The following is a 17,489-nucleotide window of genomic DNA, read 5'->3' as shown; positions in this document are numbered from 1 at the left end:
TTTAACTTTGTCGGGATTTATCGGAAATAAAACCTTTTCAATTCATAATTTCACCCAGCGAGGGAGGAAGGGGATTGGGAAAAAATCCCTTCCGCAGTAGGTTCTTGGGAGTGTGGGATGCTTTACCATCGCGACTGAAGTAAAGATCGTCTTTATATTCATAGCGACGGATACCAAGATCATTCTCGTTTTCATGGTTCCAAAACAGGAGGAGGATCCTGGGTTGTGAGGAGGAAGTGGGAATAGCATTGGATCACAGGAGCTGTCACAGACTGGCATATTCCTTCTTTTTTTTTGAAAAATGCTTTAACTAATGAAGAAATTGTCCTCTTCGTTGAAAACTAGTTTTGAGAACTGGGGAGCAAGTTGTTTATTTACGAGACAGTGTATTCTAAGTGAAGGTCATCTCCTGTCGGAAGGCTGCAAGTGTTTCGCTTCATGCTTTACTCAAGCTTGAGAAATGGGCAGCAGGGTAGCATGGTGGTTAGCATAAATGCTTCACAGCTCCAGGGTCCCAGGTTCGATTCCCAGCTGGGTCACTGTCTGTGTGGAGTCTACACGTCCTCCCCCCAGTGTCTGCGTGGGTTTCCTCCGGGTGCTCCGGTTTCCTCCCACAGTCCAAAGGGTTAGGTGGATTGGCCATGCTAAATTGCCCGTAGTGTCCCAATAAAAGTAAGGTTAAGGGGGGGGGGGGGTTGTTGGGTTACGGGTATAGGGTGGATACGTGGGTTTGAGTAGGGTGATCATGGCTCGGCACAACATTGAGGGCCGAAGGGCCTGTTCTGTGCTGTACTGTTCTATGTTCTATGTAAATAGCGGGAAAATTGTGATTGGCTGAACGTCTGGATGAATATTAGGCGCGGCGTGCCCCCTTACACCCCCCCCCTCCCTCTTTTCTCACTGTACAGTTCGTCACAGCCTCCACAACATTAAACCATTTTAAAAGAAATTTAAATCTCTCCATGGCAGAAACGCATACATTAATTTTTCCATCTGTATCGTTTCAATGCGATCGTTAAATCATTTAAATAAATTATATACATATATTTTCAATCTTATTCTCAATGCGGATGATACTGGCGAGGTCAGCTGTACATATTTATTGCCCACCTTATAGTTGCGAAGGAGAATGGTTAGGGGGGCCCCCGTTTTGGAGGGAGTCAGTCACGTGGTCCGAGAGTCATGGCCCAGCCAGAACAGGTCGGGAGGTTCCGATATTCCGACAACTTTCCGGCTCGATCCAATTCAATTTCCCAAGTCGGGAGGCCAGCTCATGATCCTGCGGAGCCGTCCCAGTCCAGTGCCAGAGCCACGGCGGGAATATTAACGCTCGTGTTTAAATTGAGCGAAAATAAACTTAGGGTAACTACGTTCACCGAGGTGCTTAAAAATTTACCCTGTTTTTTTTTAAAAAAGGAAATTTACCCCGTTAGACAGGTTCCCCCCCCACCACCCCACTGGAAATGGGAGCCTGCTCCGTGGCTGCCTACCCTACCGTATTGGGAAAGGAGAAAAAAAATCGACTTGTATGTGGAGTGTGTGCCAGGCATAAAAGGAAAATTTAGGCCCCTTAATACTAGCCGTATACTCTCGGCCTAAAAACATATTGGGGGCAAAACCATCTGATCTCCTGTCATTACGTACAAAGCCCCGCGACAGGATTAGCAAAAATCCAATTGCCAGTTTTGACATTTTTAATTGCAGGGAAAAAAAAAAGGCTACTAAAAGGACAGCTTAAGCAGTTACAAAACGGTTTGAAGCAGCTTCAGAAGTGGCCTGTGCTCAACTCTCTCGCTCCTCAAACGATTCTGGTCGGGGCCCGGCCTGTAAAGATTAGCCCCAAAAGCGATTAAGAGACGGATACAGCTGGAGATCTCAGCTTTCTATCTGCCACGTTAATTACCAGAGGCATGGGGGGAGGGGGTGTGTGTGTGTGTGTGTGTGAGGAGAGATTGATCCCATCGTCCCTCAAAATTTGCACCGGGTTACCCCGTTAGTACAGCCCTTGGGAGGGGTGTGGGTATGGGATGGTATTGAGTGGCCTGGGCCTCCCAAAATATTCATGGCTGAGGCAAGAAGCCGTGCGGGACCCTGGCGTGCGTATTTACACTACTGTCGCCCAGCTAAAAGCAAGCTAGTGCAACGTTGAATTAGGTCAGGCAGGCCTTGGACGCCCGAATTGTAACCCGGGGGCCTCTCTCTTACCCACCTCCCCCTGCTCCCCTTTACAACTGCACCCGCGAGCGTCAGAAAGAAAAAAGGTTGTTACTGCTGCTCTAAACAAGGGCCGGTTTCCAAAACGGGCGATTATAAATCACAGGCGTCGGTACCACGGGTGCTATTTCGGCAAAGCGGGGGGGGGGGGGGGGGGAGGGAGAGTTACAGCAGAGGCGGAGACAGACTGTGCAGTTTATTGTCCATTATGGCGGCCCGACGGGACAGTTCCGAGGAGGGGAGTCACGTAGTGCAGGCGCTGAGAGAGGGTGACAAGAGCGACCCCCCCCCCCCCCCCCCACCCACCCACCCAAGCTGAAATTTTAAAAAAATTTGGAGGAGGTTCAGCGAAGAAAGAAAAACGTTGCGTTAACGGGGCACCCAGGAATGGGACAGCCGCTGTGCAGCGCCCTAGCACCTCTGGAACAGAAATCACTGGATAAAGTGCGGTAACCTAGACGACGCTCCACTGAATGACGCTCATGTCCTTCCCGCCGGTGGAGATCAGGCGGGCGCTGTCGCGGAGAAAGGCAACGTTGGTCACGTGGCTGCTGTGGCCACTGTACTTGTGACTCGGAGTCTGCAACAGAAAAAAAAAGGAAATCGTGACAGTACCCAGCACCCGCGGCCACAGCATTCGGATTTATATAATCTACCTCCTCGGGCCGCTAGGTTCATTATCTCCCAACCCCAGGAAAATCCGGACCGCTCTGAAAATCCTGTGGACGCAGGGGTGGTGGGTGGGATCATGATATGCACTCATGCACATAATGAGATACAGACAGGCAGTGACAGACACCCAGTACAGCCAATCAACACACAGGACAGAACACAACCAATCACCAGGCAGAACACTAGAAGGTGGACTCCCACTATAAAACACACGAGGCATCAGCACTCTGCCTCTTTCCGCTGGTGACAACTGTAGTGACAGTCAGGGTGTATATATCGGTCAGCACCTTCTACACGTGGCTCAGAGCTAGTCTGGTCTAGTTAGTTATAGTTAGCACACTTAGATTAGTGGAGTGTCAACCCACAGCTCTGCTCCAGAAGTTCAATAAAACGTATTGAACCAACGTCGAAGTTTGGTGTCTACTTTACAGTGCAACTGCATCCAGTTGCAGTCAGTGTTATCCCAGGGGTGGAATTAAACATTTCAGAGAGCGTGGACTGACAATACGCTCGCTTAACAACACAGTAGGAAACTAAGGCAGTTAAAAAATGGCATCGAGATGCTGGTGATCCAATTGAATGGCGGAACAAGTTAGATGTGCTGAAAGGTCAACTCACGCTCCCCTTTCGGTGTCTCCCAACAGTCGCCTCTTCAGCACCTCCGACTGTTTAACAAAGGGTACAATAGAGTGGCCACTGTTAGGGTGACGGGATTTCCCAGCCACGTCCACTCCGCTGCGAAACTGGGCCGGCGAGACCCATCGCGACGGGCCCCGGAACACCCCTGGCCACGGATTAACGTCTGCTCCAAATAGAGGGACGAATGGCGAATTAACCTGACCCAGTGGCCATTTTGGTCACCACGGTGCGGTCAGAATGGGCGAACAGCCTGCACTCTGCGCGGTACAATCATATCGTTACACTCACCATGGATACCGGACCCTCCCCCCCCTTCGGTCAAGGGCACCTCTGACAGGACGACAGAAAAAATAAAAGCCCCCTGCATTTCTCACAAGCTCAGGATTCTACAGCCAATGAGGTACGTCTGAAGGAGCGTAGTTACCGTTGCAATGTCGGAAACACGGCAGCCATTTTGTGCACAGCAAGACCCCGCAGATGTGGTAAACAAAAATTGCCCATTTGACACATGAAGGATTGGCAGACCCGTCAAGCCTGCCCCACCTCTCAATACGACCCTCTCCATTCCCCCCCACCCCCATGTCCCCCGATTCCCTGGAGACATCAAAATCTGCTTATCCCAGCCTTAAATATACTCAACGATGGAGCACTCCACACACAGCCAAGTTTCAGTTTTTATAAAATTCCTTCACAGGGTGTGGGCGTCGCTGGCTAGGGCAGCATTTATTGCCCATCCCCCAACCGCCCCTTGAGGATGAGGGACCCAATCGGATGCGCGATTGTGGCCGTGAGTCTCAGGTCATGGATGACATCGCGCCAACCCGCCCAATGAGATCCTTCGCAGGAGTCGTCGCCAAAGGGCATCACAGGGAGGCTCTTGAATGGATAACCAGGCTCGATATCCCATTTCTCCAGCGTTTTAAAGTACCAGAAGTGGTGATGCCTCCCGGAGGTCGGAAGGCTTCGTATGCGAACGCAGAAAGTAGGCCTCAGCAGGGCACTTACCAGTAGAGCATCCGACATGAACCAGACCGTGTCCTCAACCAACCACCACACACACACACACTTTGTTTTTCTTTATTCATTCCGGGGATGTGGGCTTCACTGGGCCGTGCCCAGCATTTGTTGCCCGTTCCGAATTGCCCCTCGGGCGGAGTGTCTCGCTCGGCCATTTCAGAGAAGGGCAGTTAAGAGTCAACCACATTTGCTGTGGGGTCTGGAGTCACACGTAGGCCAGACCGGGTAAGGACGGCTGATTTCCTGCCCAAAAAAAGGGGTCAATGGCTTCATGATTTCAAGTTTCACCATTGAACCCAAAGCATTGCCCCGGGGCCTCTGGGTTATTCGTCCAACTACCGCCAATGCCTGGCCATACGGGGCTGGTTTAGCACACTGGGCTAAATCGCTGGCTTTTAAAGCAGACCAAGCAGGCCAGCAGCACGGTTCAATTCCCGTACCAGCCTCCCCGAACGGGCGCCGGAATGTGGCGACTAGGGGGCTTTTCACAGTAACTTCATTGAAGCCTACTCGTGACAATAAGCGATTTTCATTTCATTCATTTCATTTAGTGATGTGGGTTGAGGGATAAATATTGGCTAGGACACTGGGAAGAGCTCCCTTGACCTTTGAACTGTCGCAGTGGGAACCACCCAAGGGCCGTCAGGCGACCTCACCTCCATGACAATGAAGCACTCTCTCCACGCTGCACTGGAGCGTCTGCATGAGTGCAGCATCACCGCACTGCAGTGGAGGAGGGGTGAATTCAATGGGAAACCCCCATTGACCGAGGCAATTAGGGTCGGGCATCAAATGTTGGACCAGCCATTGAAGCTCACATTCCACGAATGGAAGGGAGGCACCAATTGCCCAGTGATGTACTCAGAACAGTAGATCCACAATATAACTCCAATCATGCATGAAGGTCCCGAATGAAGAACAGACAGTAACCAATATTATTTTAGACTGTTTCTTAAACAGGTAATCTGGATGATTAAGTAACAGCCAAGCTTCATTAAGACGAGCAGGGTGAAGTCACACATACTGATCCACGCCCCTTAAAAAAGAATAGCAAAATCCTGTTCATAGGTTGTTCACTTTGAAATATTTTTGGCAAAAAAAAGAGACTTCTCCCTTTGTCATTTTTTTTTAAAAAAGGTCTCCCAGAGAAAAGGAATTTAAATTAGAATTTGGTGCCGTGTTGTTTAGGATCCCTACAGTGCAGAAGGAGGCCATTTGGCCCATCGACTCTGCACCGACCCTCTGAAAGAGCACCGTACCTAGGTTCATGCCCCCACCCCTGACCCCACAACTCCGTATCCCAACCTACACATCCCTGGACACGAAGGGGCAATTATGAATCAATAACCTTCATTGTCACAAGTAGGCTTACATTAACACTGCAATGAAGTTATTGTGAAAAGCCCCTAGTCACCACATTCCGCCTGTTCGGGTACACGGAGGGAGAATTCAGAATTCTCAGCTGGCATGGGAATTAGCGTGGCCAATTCATCTAATCTAATATTTGGACACGAAGGGGCATTTTAGCCTGGCCAATACACCTAACCTAATCTTTGGAAACCAAGGGGCAATTTAGCATGACCAATCCACCTAACCTTGCACATCTTTAGACTTACATAATTCCAGACATTATACATGTAATTGATGTTGTTTATCTGCTGGATTACAGTTCCGAGGTTCGACCAGGACGTGGGCTACTGTGTGTTTTCATGCTTTGATGGGATCATCACTGGCAAGGTCAGTTGGTCAACAATGGTAATGAGTTACCCATTCCCATGGGCAGCACGGTGGCGCAGTGGGTTAGCCCTGCTGCCTCACGCCGCCGAGGTCCCAGGTTCGATCCCGGCTCTGGGTCACTGTCCGTGTGGAGTTTGCACATTCTCCCCGTGTCTGCGTGGGTTTCACCCCCACAACCCAAAGATGTGCAGGGTAGGTGGATTGGCCACACTAAATTGGAAAAAATGAACGGGTACTCTAAATTTAATTTTTTTTTAATGAAAGTGTTACCCATTCCCCTTGAACTTGAACAAATAACTTACAAGGGAGTGGGGTCTGGTGTAGGCCAGACCGGGTAAGGACGGCAGATTTCCTTCCCTAATTGGGACAACAGGTGGGTTTTTACAACAATCGATGGCCGTCTGTAACTGTGAATTCCAGAATTCAGTCATGGAATTTAAAATGTGACCAGCTGCCATGATAGGATTTGAACACATATCCCTGAAGCAGTAACGTGGGCCTCTAATTGACGGGTCCAGTGCCATTACCAATACGCTACCATCTCCCCGGAAACACAATCAGACGCGAATCGTGTTCCAAACCTGTCGTGTTAGGTACACTGGTCTAACACTGGCTGCAACTGGATGCAGCTCAGATTATAAAGATACTCCAGACCTTGAAGTTAGTTCAATCAGGTTTATTGAACTAATAGCACAATTCTCTGGGGGCCTCACGGTAGCATGGTGGTTAGCATCAATGCTTCACAGCTCCAGGGTCCCAGATTCGATTCCAGCTGGGTCACTGTCTGTGTGGAGTCTGCACGTCCTCCCCGTGTGTGCGTGGGTTTCCTCCGGGTGCTCCGGTTTCCTCCCACAGTCCAAAGATGTGCGGGTTAGGTGGATTGGCCATGCTAAATTGCCCGTAGTGTAAGGTTAATGGGGGGGATTATTGGGTTACGGGTTACGTGGGTTAAGTGGGGTGATCATTGCTCGGCACAACATCGAGGGCCGAAGGGCCTGTTCTGTGCTGTTCTATGTTCTAACTTAAGTCTGGTTACTCTGTCTGACTGAACCAGACTAGCTCTTAGTCATGTGCTGGAGGTGTGAGATTGTAACAACACCCTTGACTGACTCTCTGGACGTTCATCAGTGGAAAGAGGCGGAGTGCGAGTGCCTCGTGTCTTTTATAGTCAGATCCCACCCCTGAGTGTCCTGCCTGCTTATTGGTCATGTCCTGTTCTCTGTGTCCATTAGCTGCTTGTCTGTATATCATTATGTGTGTGCCTGCATATCATGACAGCACCCGCAAACCCGACCATCTAGAAAGACACATGGGGACACAACCACCAGCCAACGTCCCCTCCGAGCCACTCACCATCCTGACTTGCAAATATTTTTAAAAATCGGCCGTTCCCCCACTGTCGCTGGGTCAGAATCAAAACTCCCTCCCTAGCAGCACGGTGGGTGGACCTACACCACAGAGACTGGCCGAGCCCAGCGACACCCCCACATCCCAAGATATGAATAAGAAAAATTACTTCAGAGGAGGACTTTATCAAGAGTGAACATGATGGTAAAAGGCACTGAGTAATTTGAGGATCTCAGAATGAATATCTCGCCCTCTCAAATAAGAGAAATTGGCATATATTTGGAAGAGAAAAAAAATTCCATCAACCGCCAAACAATGGCTTTAATGACCTGAACAAGCTAGATTTAGATTTGTCGTGTGTACCGAGGAACAGGGGAAGGTATTGTTCTGCATGCAATCCAGGCAGATCGCTCCAGACAGGAAAAACATAGGACATACGATAGAAAGACAATGCAAATATCGGGTGAATGAATACAGTGCTACAACTGTAGAAAAGATGCTTAAAGAGATCAGTTAAGAGGGCCATTCAGGAGTCTGGTAAGAGTGGGGGAAAAGCTGTCCGCGCGTGTTCTCAGACTTTCGTATCTCCTGCCCGATGGAAGAGTGAGTAAGCCGGGTGGTGGGAGGGGTCTTTGATTATGCTGCCCGCTTTCCCCAGGCAGCGGGAGGTGGAGACGGAGTCAGTGGATGGGAGGCGGATTTGCGTAATGGACTGGGCTGTGTTCACGACTCTCTTGTAGTTTCTTACGGTCTTGTGGGCAGTTCTACTCGAGTGGCCAGCTACTCTGTCTCGATCTAACTTTCCTGAAAATAGCTCAGGGGCTGGCAATACGCGAGTTCCGATCATTACATCGGAGCGAAAACCCTGTCCCTAAGCTATTTATGAATCATGAATGCAGTAAGGAACTGATTGATAATGCTTCAACACATGTACCCTACCCTACATATATTACACCAAATACTAGGAACTCAATATATAGAACCATACAATTTACAGGGCAGAAGGAGGCCATCCACCCCTTGGAAAGAGCACCCTACCCAAGCCCACATCCCATCCCCGTAACCCAATAACCCCACCCAACCCAACCTTTTTTGGACAAGAAGGGCAATTTATCGCGGCCAATCCACCTAACCTGCACATTTTTGGACTGTGGGAGGAAACCGGAGCACCCGGAGAAAACCCACGCAGAGAAAGTGCAAACTCCGCACAGACAGTGACCCAAGCCGGGAATCGAACCTGGGAGCTAACCACTGTGCTACCGTGCCCCCACTTGTAGCAACATCCAAAGAGTAATTAGACAACACCAGAACAGGAAATCAACATTGCCCATTTCAGCCATCGACCAAACTACCGTGTATTATCCTGAGAATCAACGCACATGTTTGAACGCAGCAGAGAAGAGAGTGTATTAGAACATTACAGCGCAGTACAGGCCCTTCGGCCCTCGATGTTGTGCCGACCTGTGAAACCAATCTGAAACCCATCTACACTATTCCCTCATCATCCACATGTTAATCCAATGACCATTTAAATGCCCTTAATGTTGGCGAGCCACTACTGTTGCAGGCAGGGCATTCCACGCCCTTACTACTTTCTGAGTAAAGAACCTACCTCTGACATCTGTCCTGTATCTATCTCCCCTCAATTTAAAGCTATGTCCCCTCGTGCTAGCCATCACCACCCGAGGAAAAAGACTCTCTCTGTCCACCCTATCTAATCCTATCATTTTGTATGCCTCAATTAAGTCACCTCTTAACCTTCTTCTCTCTAACGAAAACAGCCTCAAGTCCTTCAGCCTTCCCTCATAAGATCTTCCCTCCATACCAGGCAACATCCTGGTAAATCTCCTCTGCACCCTTTCCAATGCCTCTACATCCTTCCTATAATGCAGCGACCAGAACTGCACACAATACTCCAAATGTGTTCTGAAATGAAGTATGTGCCCCAATAGAAGGCTCTGTTAAATTGCTAAAAACCGAGCAGCTCAGTTGGTCTCGATTGGAATAGGTCTATTGGTATATCTCCCCATCCCCTTCCCATCATGAGAGGCCGTGGCCAGAATTCTCCGGCTGTTTGTTGGCAGTGGGAATCTCCGGTCCAGTCGCTGGCTCCGATCCCATCGCCGGCGCACCGCCTCCCCCACGGGTTTCCCGACGGCGTGGGGTGGCTGCAGTGGGAATTCCCAGTGACACCTCCAGGACCCTGAAGAATCCCGCCCCATGTCTCCAGCCGCGGTCATGTTCTGTAGACTGGCCCAAGTGAACGATGAACTACAGGACATGCAGCTTGAAATAATTTATTGTAGAACAACGGCGTGGCAAGGTAACTAGGATAAATTAAATTTAAAAAAAACAACTAACGCAGCTATTGTGGAACTACTGCAAATATGTCTATCTCCTGGCACGACCGACTCCCAACTCCCAGACCCCGTGATGGGTTTACAATGCCACCTAGTGGTCGGAGGTCATGCATAACATTATGTACAATCTTGCCGTATCTTCACCGCCTCTTGTGCCAAAAGCTGTGGGATTCCCACCCCAAATCTCCCCACTCCCTCTCCTATGATAAGCGCCTTAAAACCGACCTCTTTCCCCAAGTCACCGCTCTTTTACCAAATTTATTGACAGGATTTTACACTCCCCTGCCAGCGGGTCTGAAGGCAGAGAGCTCCGTGAAATGCAGTGTGCGGCCTTCCCACACCCCTGGCCTCCTGCCTCCTATCGTACAGGGGGTGGAGGAGATATCAGGTGGCCCACATGCCCTGGGGCGCCCTCAAGTGGCCGATTAATGGAAGGCGGGGGGGGTGTCCACGCTGAGTGGGCTGGTGATGGGCAAAGTGAGTGGCACCTTTAACAAAGGTCCCAGGCAGTGTCACTAATCTTTTCTTGCTGAATGAACACTCCCGATTGCGTCCATGAGGTAGGGGGGGTGAGCATGTGCAAAGTCTTTCCCCCACAGCGAGTGGTTGGGGTCTGGAATGCGCGGCCTGGAAGTCTGGGGGAAGGCAGGTTCAATCGAGGCGTTATTGGGTGATTCTTTAAAAATAGTAACAATGTGCAGGGGTACGTTTTCCTGCCTTCTCTCCCTTAATTCCCCGACCGATTACAAACCTCCTCGATCTCAGCCGGGAAAATGTTCAAGGTCTCGGCCTCCGCAGCTTCCTGGGGTAAAGAATTCCAAAGATTCACTTAAGGCACCTTTTTTCCCCAGGATTATTTCAAATTAAATCTGGCGAAACCCGCCAGACATTGCTCGGAGATCTGTGACTCAGTACGGCTTTGTTATCTTTTTTATAATAAATTTAGAGTACCCAATTCATTTTTTTCCCAATTAAGGGGCAATTTAGCATGTCCAATCCACCTACCCTGCACATCCTTGGGTTGTGGGGGGCGAAACCCACGCAGACACGGGGAGAATGTGCAAACTCCACACGGACAGTGACCCAGAGCCGGGATCGAACCTGGGACCTCGGCGCCGTGAGGCAGCAGGGCTAACCCACTGCGCCACCGTGCTGCCCCAGCTTTGTTATCTTAAACATCAGTTCAGAACGAGCTGCTTTTTCAGTTTCCTTGGTAGAACCCTCAGGGTACCGTCTGATCAGGTTCAAAGATCACACTGATGGCGCAATAGAGGCAGACAGCAGTTGGCTTAGCACGGCTGATTTTCCGGTGTGGCTTTATGGTGACCTGGGCGCCAGCTTCATGGGGCCGGAGGTAAGCGGCGTAAAGCGTGGAGAGCCGCAGTTCTCCTTCTGTTTCCAGGAATATTAAAGAGGGAGCAGGAAGCGACTGGCTGGGAAGGAGGTAAACCTTTGTTTAAACATCTGTGTGAGCGGGAAGCGGTTTCCTGTCACTCGGGGAGACTACCATCTCAACGCGATGGCAGCCGTGGCCCGTGCTCGCGAGGCAGATGGGTTAAAGACCCCCTTCAAAAAGACTATGGGCAGGATTATCCAGCCCACCCACCATGGCGTGTTTCTGACGGCTGCAGACGTCCGCTGGGGTGGGGGGAGGGGGAATCATCCGATTTGGTATGACTCGCTTTCTCTCTCTCTCTCCTCTCTCTTTCTTCCCCCCCCCCCCCCCATCCCTGGAGAACCTACCATGGGTGGGGGGGGGGGGGGAGAAGAGGTCCTGCTGGTGGGGAGGGCTGGAAATCTCTCCCTCCCCCCCCCCCCCCCCCCCCCCGATTCTCCTGCTAAATCTAGGCTGACTCACAGCGCAGCACCAACGGAGTTACAATGTCCGAGACACTTAAGGAGGAGGCATTAACCCTCAGCACAGTCCAACCACAGAGAGCCGTGAACACAGCCCAGTCCATCACGCGAACCCGCCTCCCGTCCATCGACTCCGTCTACACCTCCCGCTGCCTGGGGAAAGAGGGCAGCATAATCAAAGATCCGCCCCCCCCCCCACCCGGGTTACTCTCTCTACCATCGGGCAGAAGGTACAAAAGTCTGAGAACACGCACAAAGAGATTCAAAAACGGCTCCTTCCCCGCTGTTACCAGACTCCTGAATGAGCCTTGTGGTGAATGTAATATAGATGTATATATGTTAATTCACACTGTCTTTGTAAGCGCAGTAGCGCTATCCTACCACTAGGGGGAGTAGCGCTGGGAGCACTCAGGAACTTGTACTGGGCTCCACCCTTGGCTCTGCCCATGACTCCTCCCCCTAGTGCAGCTGTATAAATACCCTTGTCCAGAGTCAGCCTGAGTTCACTACGAGTTCATCGACAGGCAACAGGCTGGCTCTGAAGTAAGTCGATTAAAGCCTAGATTCACATCGGAAACACCTGTCTGGTGAATTGATGGTTCCATCAAGCCTCTTATGGACTGAACTGATTTCTTCACACATCTTCCCTACGGAGTAGTACTAAACTCCGTATGCTTCGCCCGATGCCTGTGTCTATGTATTTATGTACATTTTTATGTAGGGAACAATCTGTCTGGATTTTACACAGAGCAATACTTTTCACTCTACCTCAGTACACACGACAATAAATCTAAAACCCCTCAGGTAGGAGGAGGAAAAGACCCCGTGGGATTATTTGGAAACTCTCACTGGTGTCCTGGCCAATATTTTCTCCCTCGGCCAACTTAATTTCATCGCCGTTTGTGGGAGCTTGCTGTGCACACTACAAGGGTTACTACACTTCGAAAGCACTTCATTGGCTGCTTGGTGGGAGGGGGGGGGGAGCAGGAAACATGCTGAGAACATGAAAGGCGCTATATAAATGCAAGTTTTGTCTCTCTTGTTCCCGTTCAAAACAAAAATTGGGTGGGAGAAGAGGGTTAAGAGATCCATCGTTAAATGTGAAAAGCGTAACACTGGAACCAATGTTTTACAAGAGAGACACACAGGGTTCCTGGTTATTTATTTAAAATCAGATACCTACCCGAGGGTGAGAACATGGATATGAAAACAGGTTCACTTTTCCCGAATCATCTGCGGTGGCAAGCAGTTGGTCGTCAGGTGACCTGCAAATGGCGTTGATGTCCGTCCCATCCGCTCCCTCGGGCCAGACACCTGGGGAAATAAAAACGCAGAGGAATCGGAGTGGGCAGGGATGCTCTACAACTCTCTCCATCCCAGAATATCACCTTTTAGGGAATTCTATCAGCGTCTTGGAGATGCAGCGTTAACGGTTTGTTCATTATATTGTGAAGGTGCACAGATTATTAAGGGCACGATTTACTGAGAAGCACACCAAGCACTTGTAAAGAGAGACTAACGCTGGGAGACGATGGCGTAGAGGCAATATCATGGGACCAATGATCCAGAGGCCCCAGGCTAATGTGCTGGGGGACAGAGGGTTCAAATTCCACAAGGGTAGCTGGTGGAATTTAAATTGGGCAGCACAGTGGTTAACACCGTTGCTTCACAGCTCCAGGGCCCCAGGTTCGATTCCCGGCTTGGGTCACTGTCTGTGCGGAGTCTGCACCTTCTCCCCGTGTCTGCGTGGGTTTCCTCCGGTTTTCTCCCACAAGACGTGCTGGTTAGGTGAATTGGACATTCTGAATTCTCCCTCTGTGTACCTGAACAGGCGCCGGAATGTGGCGACTAGGGGCTTTTCACAGTAACTTCACTGCAGTGTTAATGTAAGCCTACTTGTGACAATAATAAAGATTATTAAAATCTGGAATTGAAAGGGAGAAACTATCATTGATTGTCATCAATATCCATCATCATAGAATCGTTAACAGTGCAGATGGAGACCATTCGGCCCATCTACACCGACCCTCTGAAATAGCACCCTATCTAGGCTCACTCCCCCGCCCTATCCCCGTAACCCCACCCTAGCCTGCACATCTTTGGACTGTGGGAGGAAACCGGAGCACCCGGAGGAAACCCACGTGGGGAGAACGTGCAAACTCCGCACAGAAGGTCACCTTAAGGGAAGGCCGTCCTTACCCTTGTCTGGCCTGGTCTACCCTGCATGTAACTCCAGACCAACACAGTAAGGTGGCTGTCTGTTACTGCCCGGGCAAGCCATTCATTTCCAGGGCAATTATTCAAAGTGCCGCCGTCGAATTGAAAGGCGACGATACGAGTTAGGAGATGGCCCCTTGAGCCGGCTCCGTCACTCATGAAGGTCACGGCCGATCCCCAACCCCCTGATCCCTAGCCAATCCCCGATAACCTTTCACCCCCTTTCTTATCAAGAATCGATCGACCTCGGCTTTAAAAATATTCAGAAGACTCTGGTAGTTAAGATGAAGAGGTCAGCTCAGCAGCTCCATAAAGCAGGATCCGGTGCTCCATGGGTTGTTCCCAGGGACACACGTCAACGGGATAAACGGCGAGAGGACCATCAACCCGATGAAAGGCCCTCTTTGGCCAGCCCGAAACCAGCTGGTCTTTCAGTGCAGAGGGCTGTGGACAACAGGGAGCATCACAGACCGGCACATTCCACAGCCCAGGGCTCGGTACTGAGGGAGACGCTAAAGCCTGGGTAAGCTGCTACGAAGACGCAATGAGTAACGGTCACATTCTGAGGCCATCGCGTCACGGTACGTCATGCTACTGCATAACATTTGTAAAAGTATGTTTTTGGAATAAAATTCCCTCGAGTCTACAGCCAATAAAAAGGAGGATCTATTTGAGGTTTCACAAAGATTTGATAAGAGCACGAGAGAGCGAGAAAGAGAAAACACTCGAGTGAACGAGAGAACATGAGAGAACGCTCGAGAGAGAGAACAAGAGAACGCTCGAGACAGAGAACGCTCGACTGAGAGAACGAGAGAACGCTCAAGAGAGAGCACGCTCGAGAGAATGAGAAAACATGAGAGAGAGAGCGCTCGAGAAAGAGAACGAGAGAACGTGCAAGAGAGAGAACGCTCGAGAGAACATGAGAGAGAGAGAAAACGATAGAGAGAGAGAGAGAGAGAGAATGCGCGCGCGAGAGAGAGAGAGAGAGAGAGAGAGAGAGAGAGAGAGAGAGAGAGAATGCGCGCGAGAGAGAGAGAGAGAGCAAGAACGCGCAAGAGAGAGAGCGGGAACGCACAAGAGAGAGCGAGAGAGAGAAAAAAACTTGAAATTTGAGCCAGGTCATCTGGGGGTGATGTCAAGAAACACATCTTTACACATAGGGGAGTGGAAATCTGAAACTTTCTCGCCCAAAAAGCTGGGGCTTGGCAAGGTGGGGGTGGGGGAGGGTGGGTGTGGGTGTGGTTCAGGGAAGAGGGCCAGCAATTGGAAATATGGAAACTGGGATTGTAGGGCAGGGATATTTAATGTGGGTAGATGGAGTCAAGATGTGGATCTGCCAATAATCTAATTGAATGGTGGAACAGGTTCGAGGGGCTGAATGGCCCCTGTTACTGCTTTAATGATGGAAAACTGCCACCCTGGTCAGCCTGTGAATCAGGAACAAAACAAAAAACTTTCCAAACACAGATCGTGAACACCAGGCCAGAAAACCTGCCTCACAGCGGCCGCTCGATTCACAGCCAACTATTCAACATCGAGTCTGCACCGACCCTCTGAAGGAGCACCCTAACCTAGGCTCACTCCCCAACCCAATCGCCCCACCTAGTTATTGGACATGAAGGGGGCAATTGTAGCAGGGCCAATCCCCTCACATCTCTGGACAGTGGGAGGAAACCGGAGCACCCGGGGGAAACCCACACAGACACGGGGAGAACGTGCAGACTCCTCACAGTCACCCGAGGCCGGAATCGAACCCGGGTCACTGGCGCTGTGAGGCAGCAGTGCTAACCACTGTACCACGACTTTACAGCACGGGGAGCATGGTGGTTAGCACAATTGCTTCACAGCTCCAGGGTCCCAGGTTCGATTCCCGGCTCGGTCACTGTCTGTGTGGAGTCTGCACGTCCTCCCAGTGTGTGCGTGGGTTTCCTCCGGGTGCTCCGGTTTCCTCCCACAGTCCAAAGATGTGCAGGTTTAGGTGGATTGGCCGTGATAAATTGCCCTTAAGTGTCCAAAATTGCCCTTAGTGTTGGGTGGGGTTGCTGGGTTATGGGGATAGGGTGGAGGTGTTGACCTTGGGTAGGGTGCTCTTTCCAAGAGCCAGTGCAGACTTGATGGGCCGAATGGCCTCCTTCTGCACTGTAAATTCTATGAGAACACTTCCTCAAACACCACAATAAATCAATTGTGGTTGTCGAAGTTCAAACATGCAGTTGGAGGAACGATAGCAATCGATTAAGAACACAGGAAAATGAGGAGGAATAAGCCACTCGGCCTGTGCGATAAGATTTTATTTATTTATTTATAAATTTAGAATACCCAATTCATTTTTTTTTCCCAATTAAGGGGCAATTTAGCATGGCCAATCTACCTACCCTGCAACAGCTTTGGGCTGTGGGGGCGAAACCCACGCAGACACGGGCAGAATGTGCAAACTCCACACGGGCAGCGACCCAGAGCTGGGATCGAACCTGGGACCCTCGGCACCATGAGGCAGCAGGGCTAACCCACTGCGCCACCGTGCTGCCCTATAAGATTTTATAAGATCATGGCTGATCCCAAATCTCTACTCTTTTTGCACTATCCCTTAACCCCTGTAAGGCTCCAAAAATCTCAAGTCTTGAATATACTGAACGACAGAGCATCCGCCACACTCTGAGGTGGAGAATTCCAAAGATTCACGGCCGCTCAAGTGAAGAATTTCCTCCTTAACCAAGTCCAAAATGGCCGACTCCCTATCCTGAGGCAGTGGTCTCTAGATCTAGGTTCTCCCGGCCAGGGGGACTAGCCTCTCAGGTGTCCTCTCTTTGAAGCCCTCTCAGAATCTTAATTTCCGATCAGATCCCCTCTTATTCTTCTGAACAATGAATACAGGATCTCCCCCCCTTCATAGGTCAACCCAAGAGTCAATCTTCATTGACAGGGGAAGTGATTGAAGAGGGACTTTGGGTTGGAGCTGCGATGGTATAGTCCGCAGGAAGAAACCTGCCAAGAATTCAAAATAAAACTCCTGCTTGTAAAATGATCTTTCAATTGGAGGAAAGCAGTCAGAGTCACTATTCCACGGTCAATGCGGTCAATCAGCCCATCTAGACCATGCCAGCTCTGCAAGTTTACCTCCCTCAAGCGCATGTCCAATTTCCTCACTAAATCATTGACCATCTCAGCTTCCATCACCCTCGTAGGCAGAGAGTTCTAGCTCATTCTCACTCAGAATCCCACAATGCAGAAGGAGGCCATTCGGCCCAGCGAGTCTGCACTGACCCTTCGAAAGAGTACCCTCCTTTTAAAAAAATGAATTTAGAGTACACAATTATTTCTTTTCCAATTAAAGGGCAATTTAGCGTGGCCAATCCACCTAACCTGCACATCTTTGGGTTGTGGGGGGGGGGGGCGAAACCCACGCAGACACGGGGAGAATGTGCAAAC

General features: G+C 50.2%; 1 protein-coding gene across 3 annotated transcripts in view; it reads right to left on the bottom strand.

Moving 5' to 3' along the window:
- Positions 1 to 2,523: 2,523 nt before the first annotated feature.
- eml2 (EMAP like 2) overlaps positions 2,524 to 17,489 on the bottom strand; it is a 118,927-nt gene continuing 103,961 nt past the window's right edge. For all 3 annotated transcript variants that reach the window (XM_038785919.1, XM_038785921.1, XM_038785922.1), the window contains 2 exons: positions 13,027 to 13,157; positions 2,524 to 2,794 (listed from right to left, as the gene is read on the bottom strand). In XM_038785919.1, coding sequence (XP_038641847.1) covers positions 2,669 to 2,794; positions 13,027 to 13,157 — 257 coding nt within the window. In that variant the 3' untranslated portion in view covers positions 2,524 to 2,668. The remainder of the gene's footprint in view (positions 2,795 to 13,026; positions 13,158 to 17,489) is intronic.

The sequence above is a fragment of the Scyliorhinus canicula genome, chromosome 27 (genome assembly GCF_902713615.1).
Source record: "Scyliorhinus canicula chromosome 27, sScyCan1.1, whole genome shotgun sequence".
NCBI lineage: Eukaryota > Metazoa > Chordata > Chondrichthyes > Carcharhiniformes > Scyliorhinidae > Scyliorhinus > Scyliorhinus canicula.
This window is presented reverse-complemented; position numbering and strand designations above follow the sequence as displayed.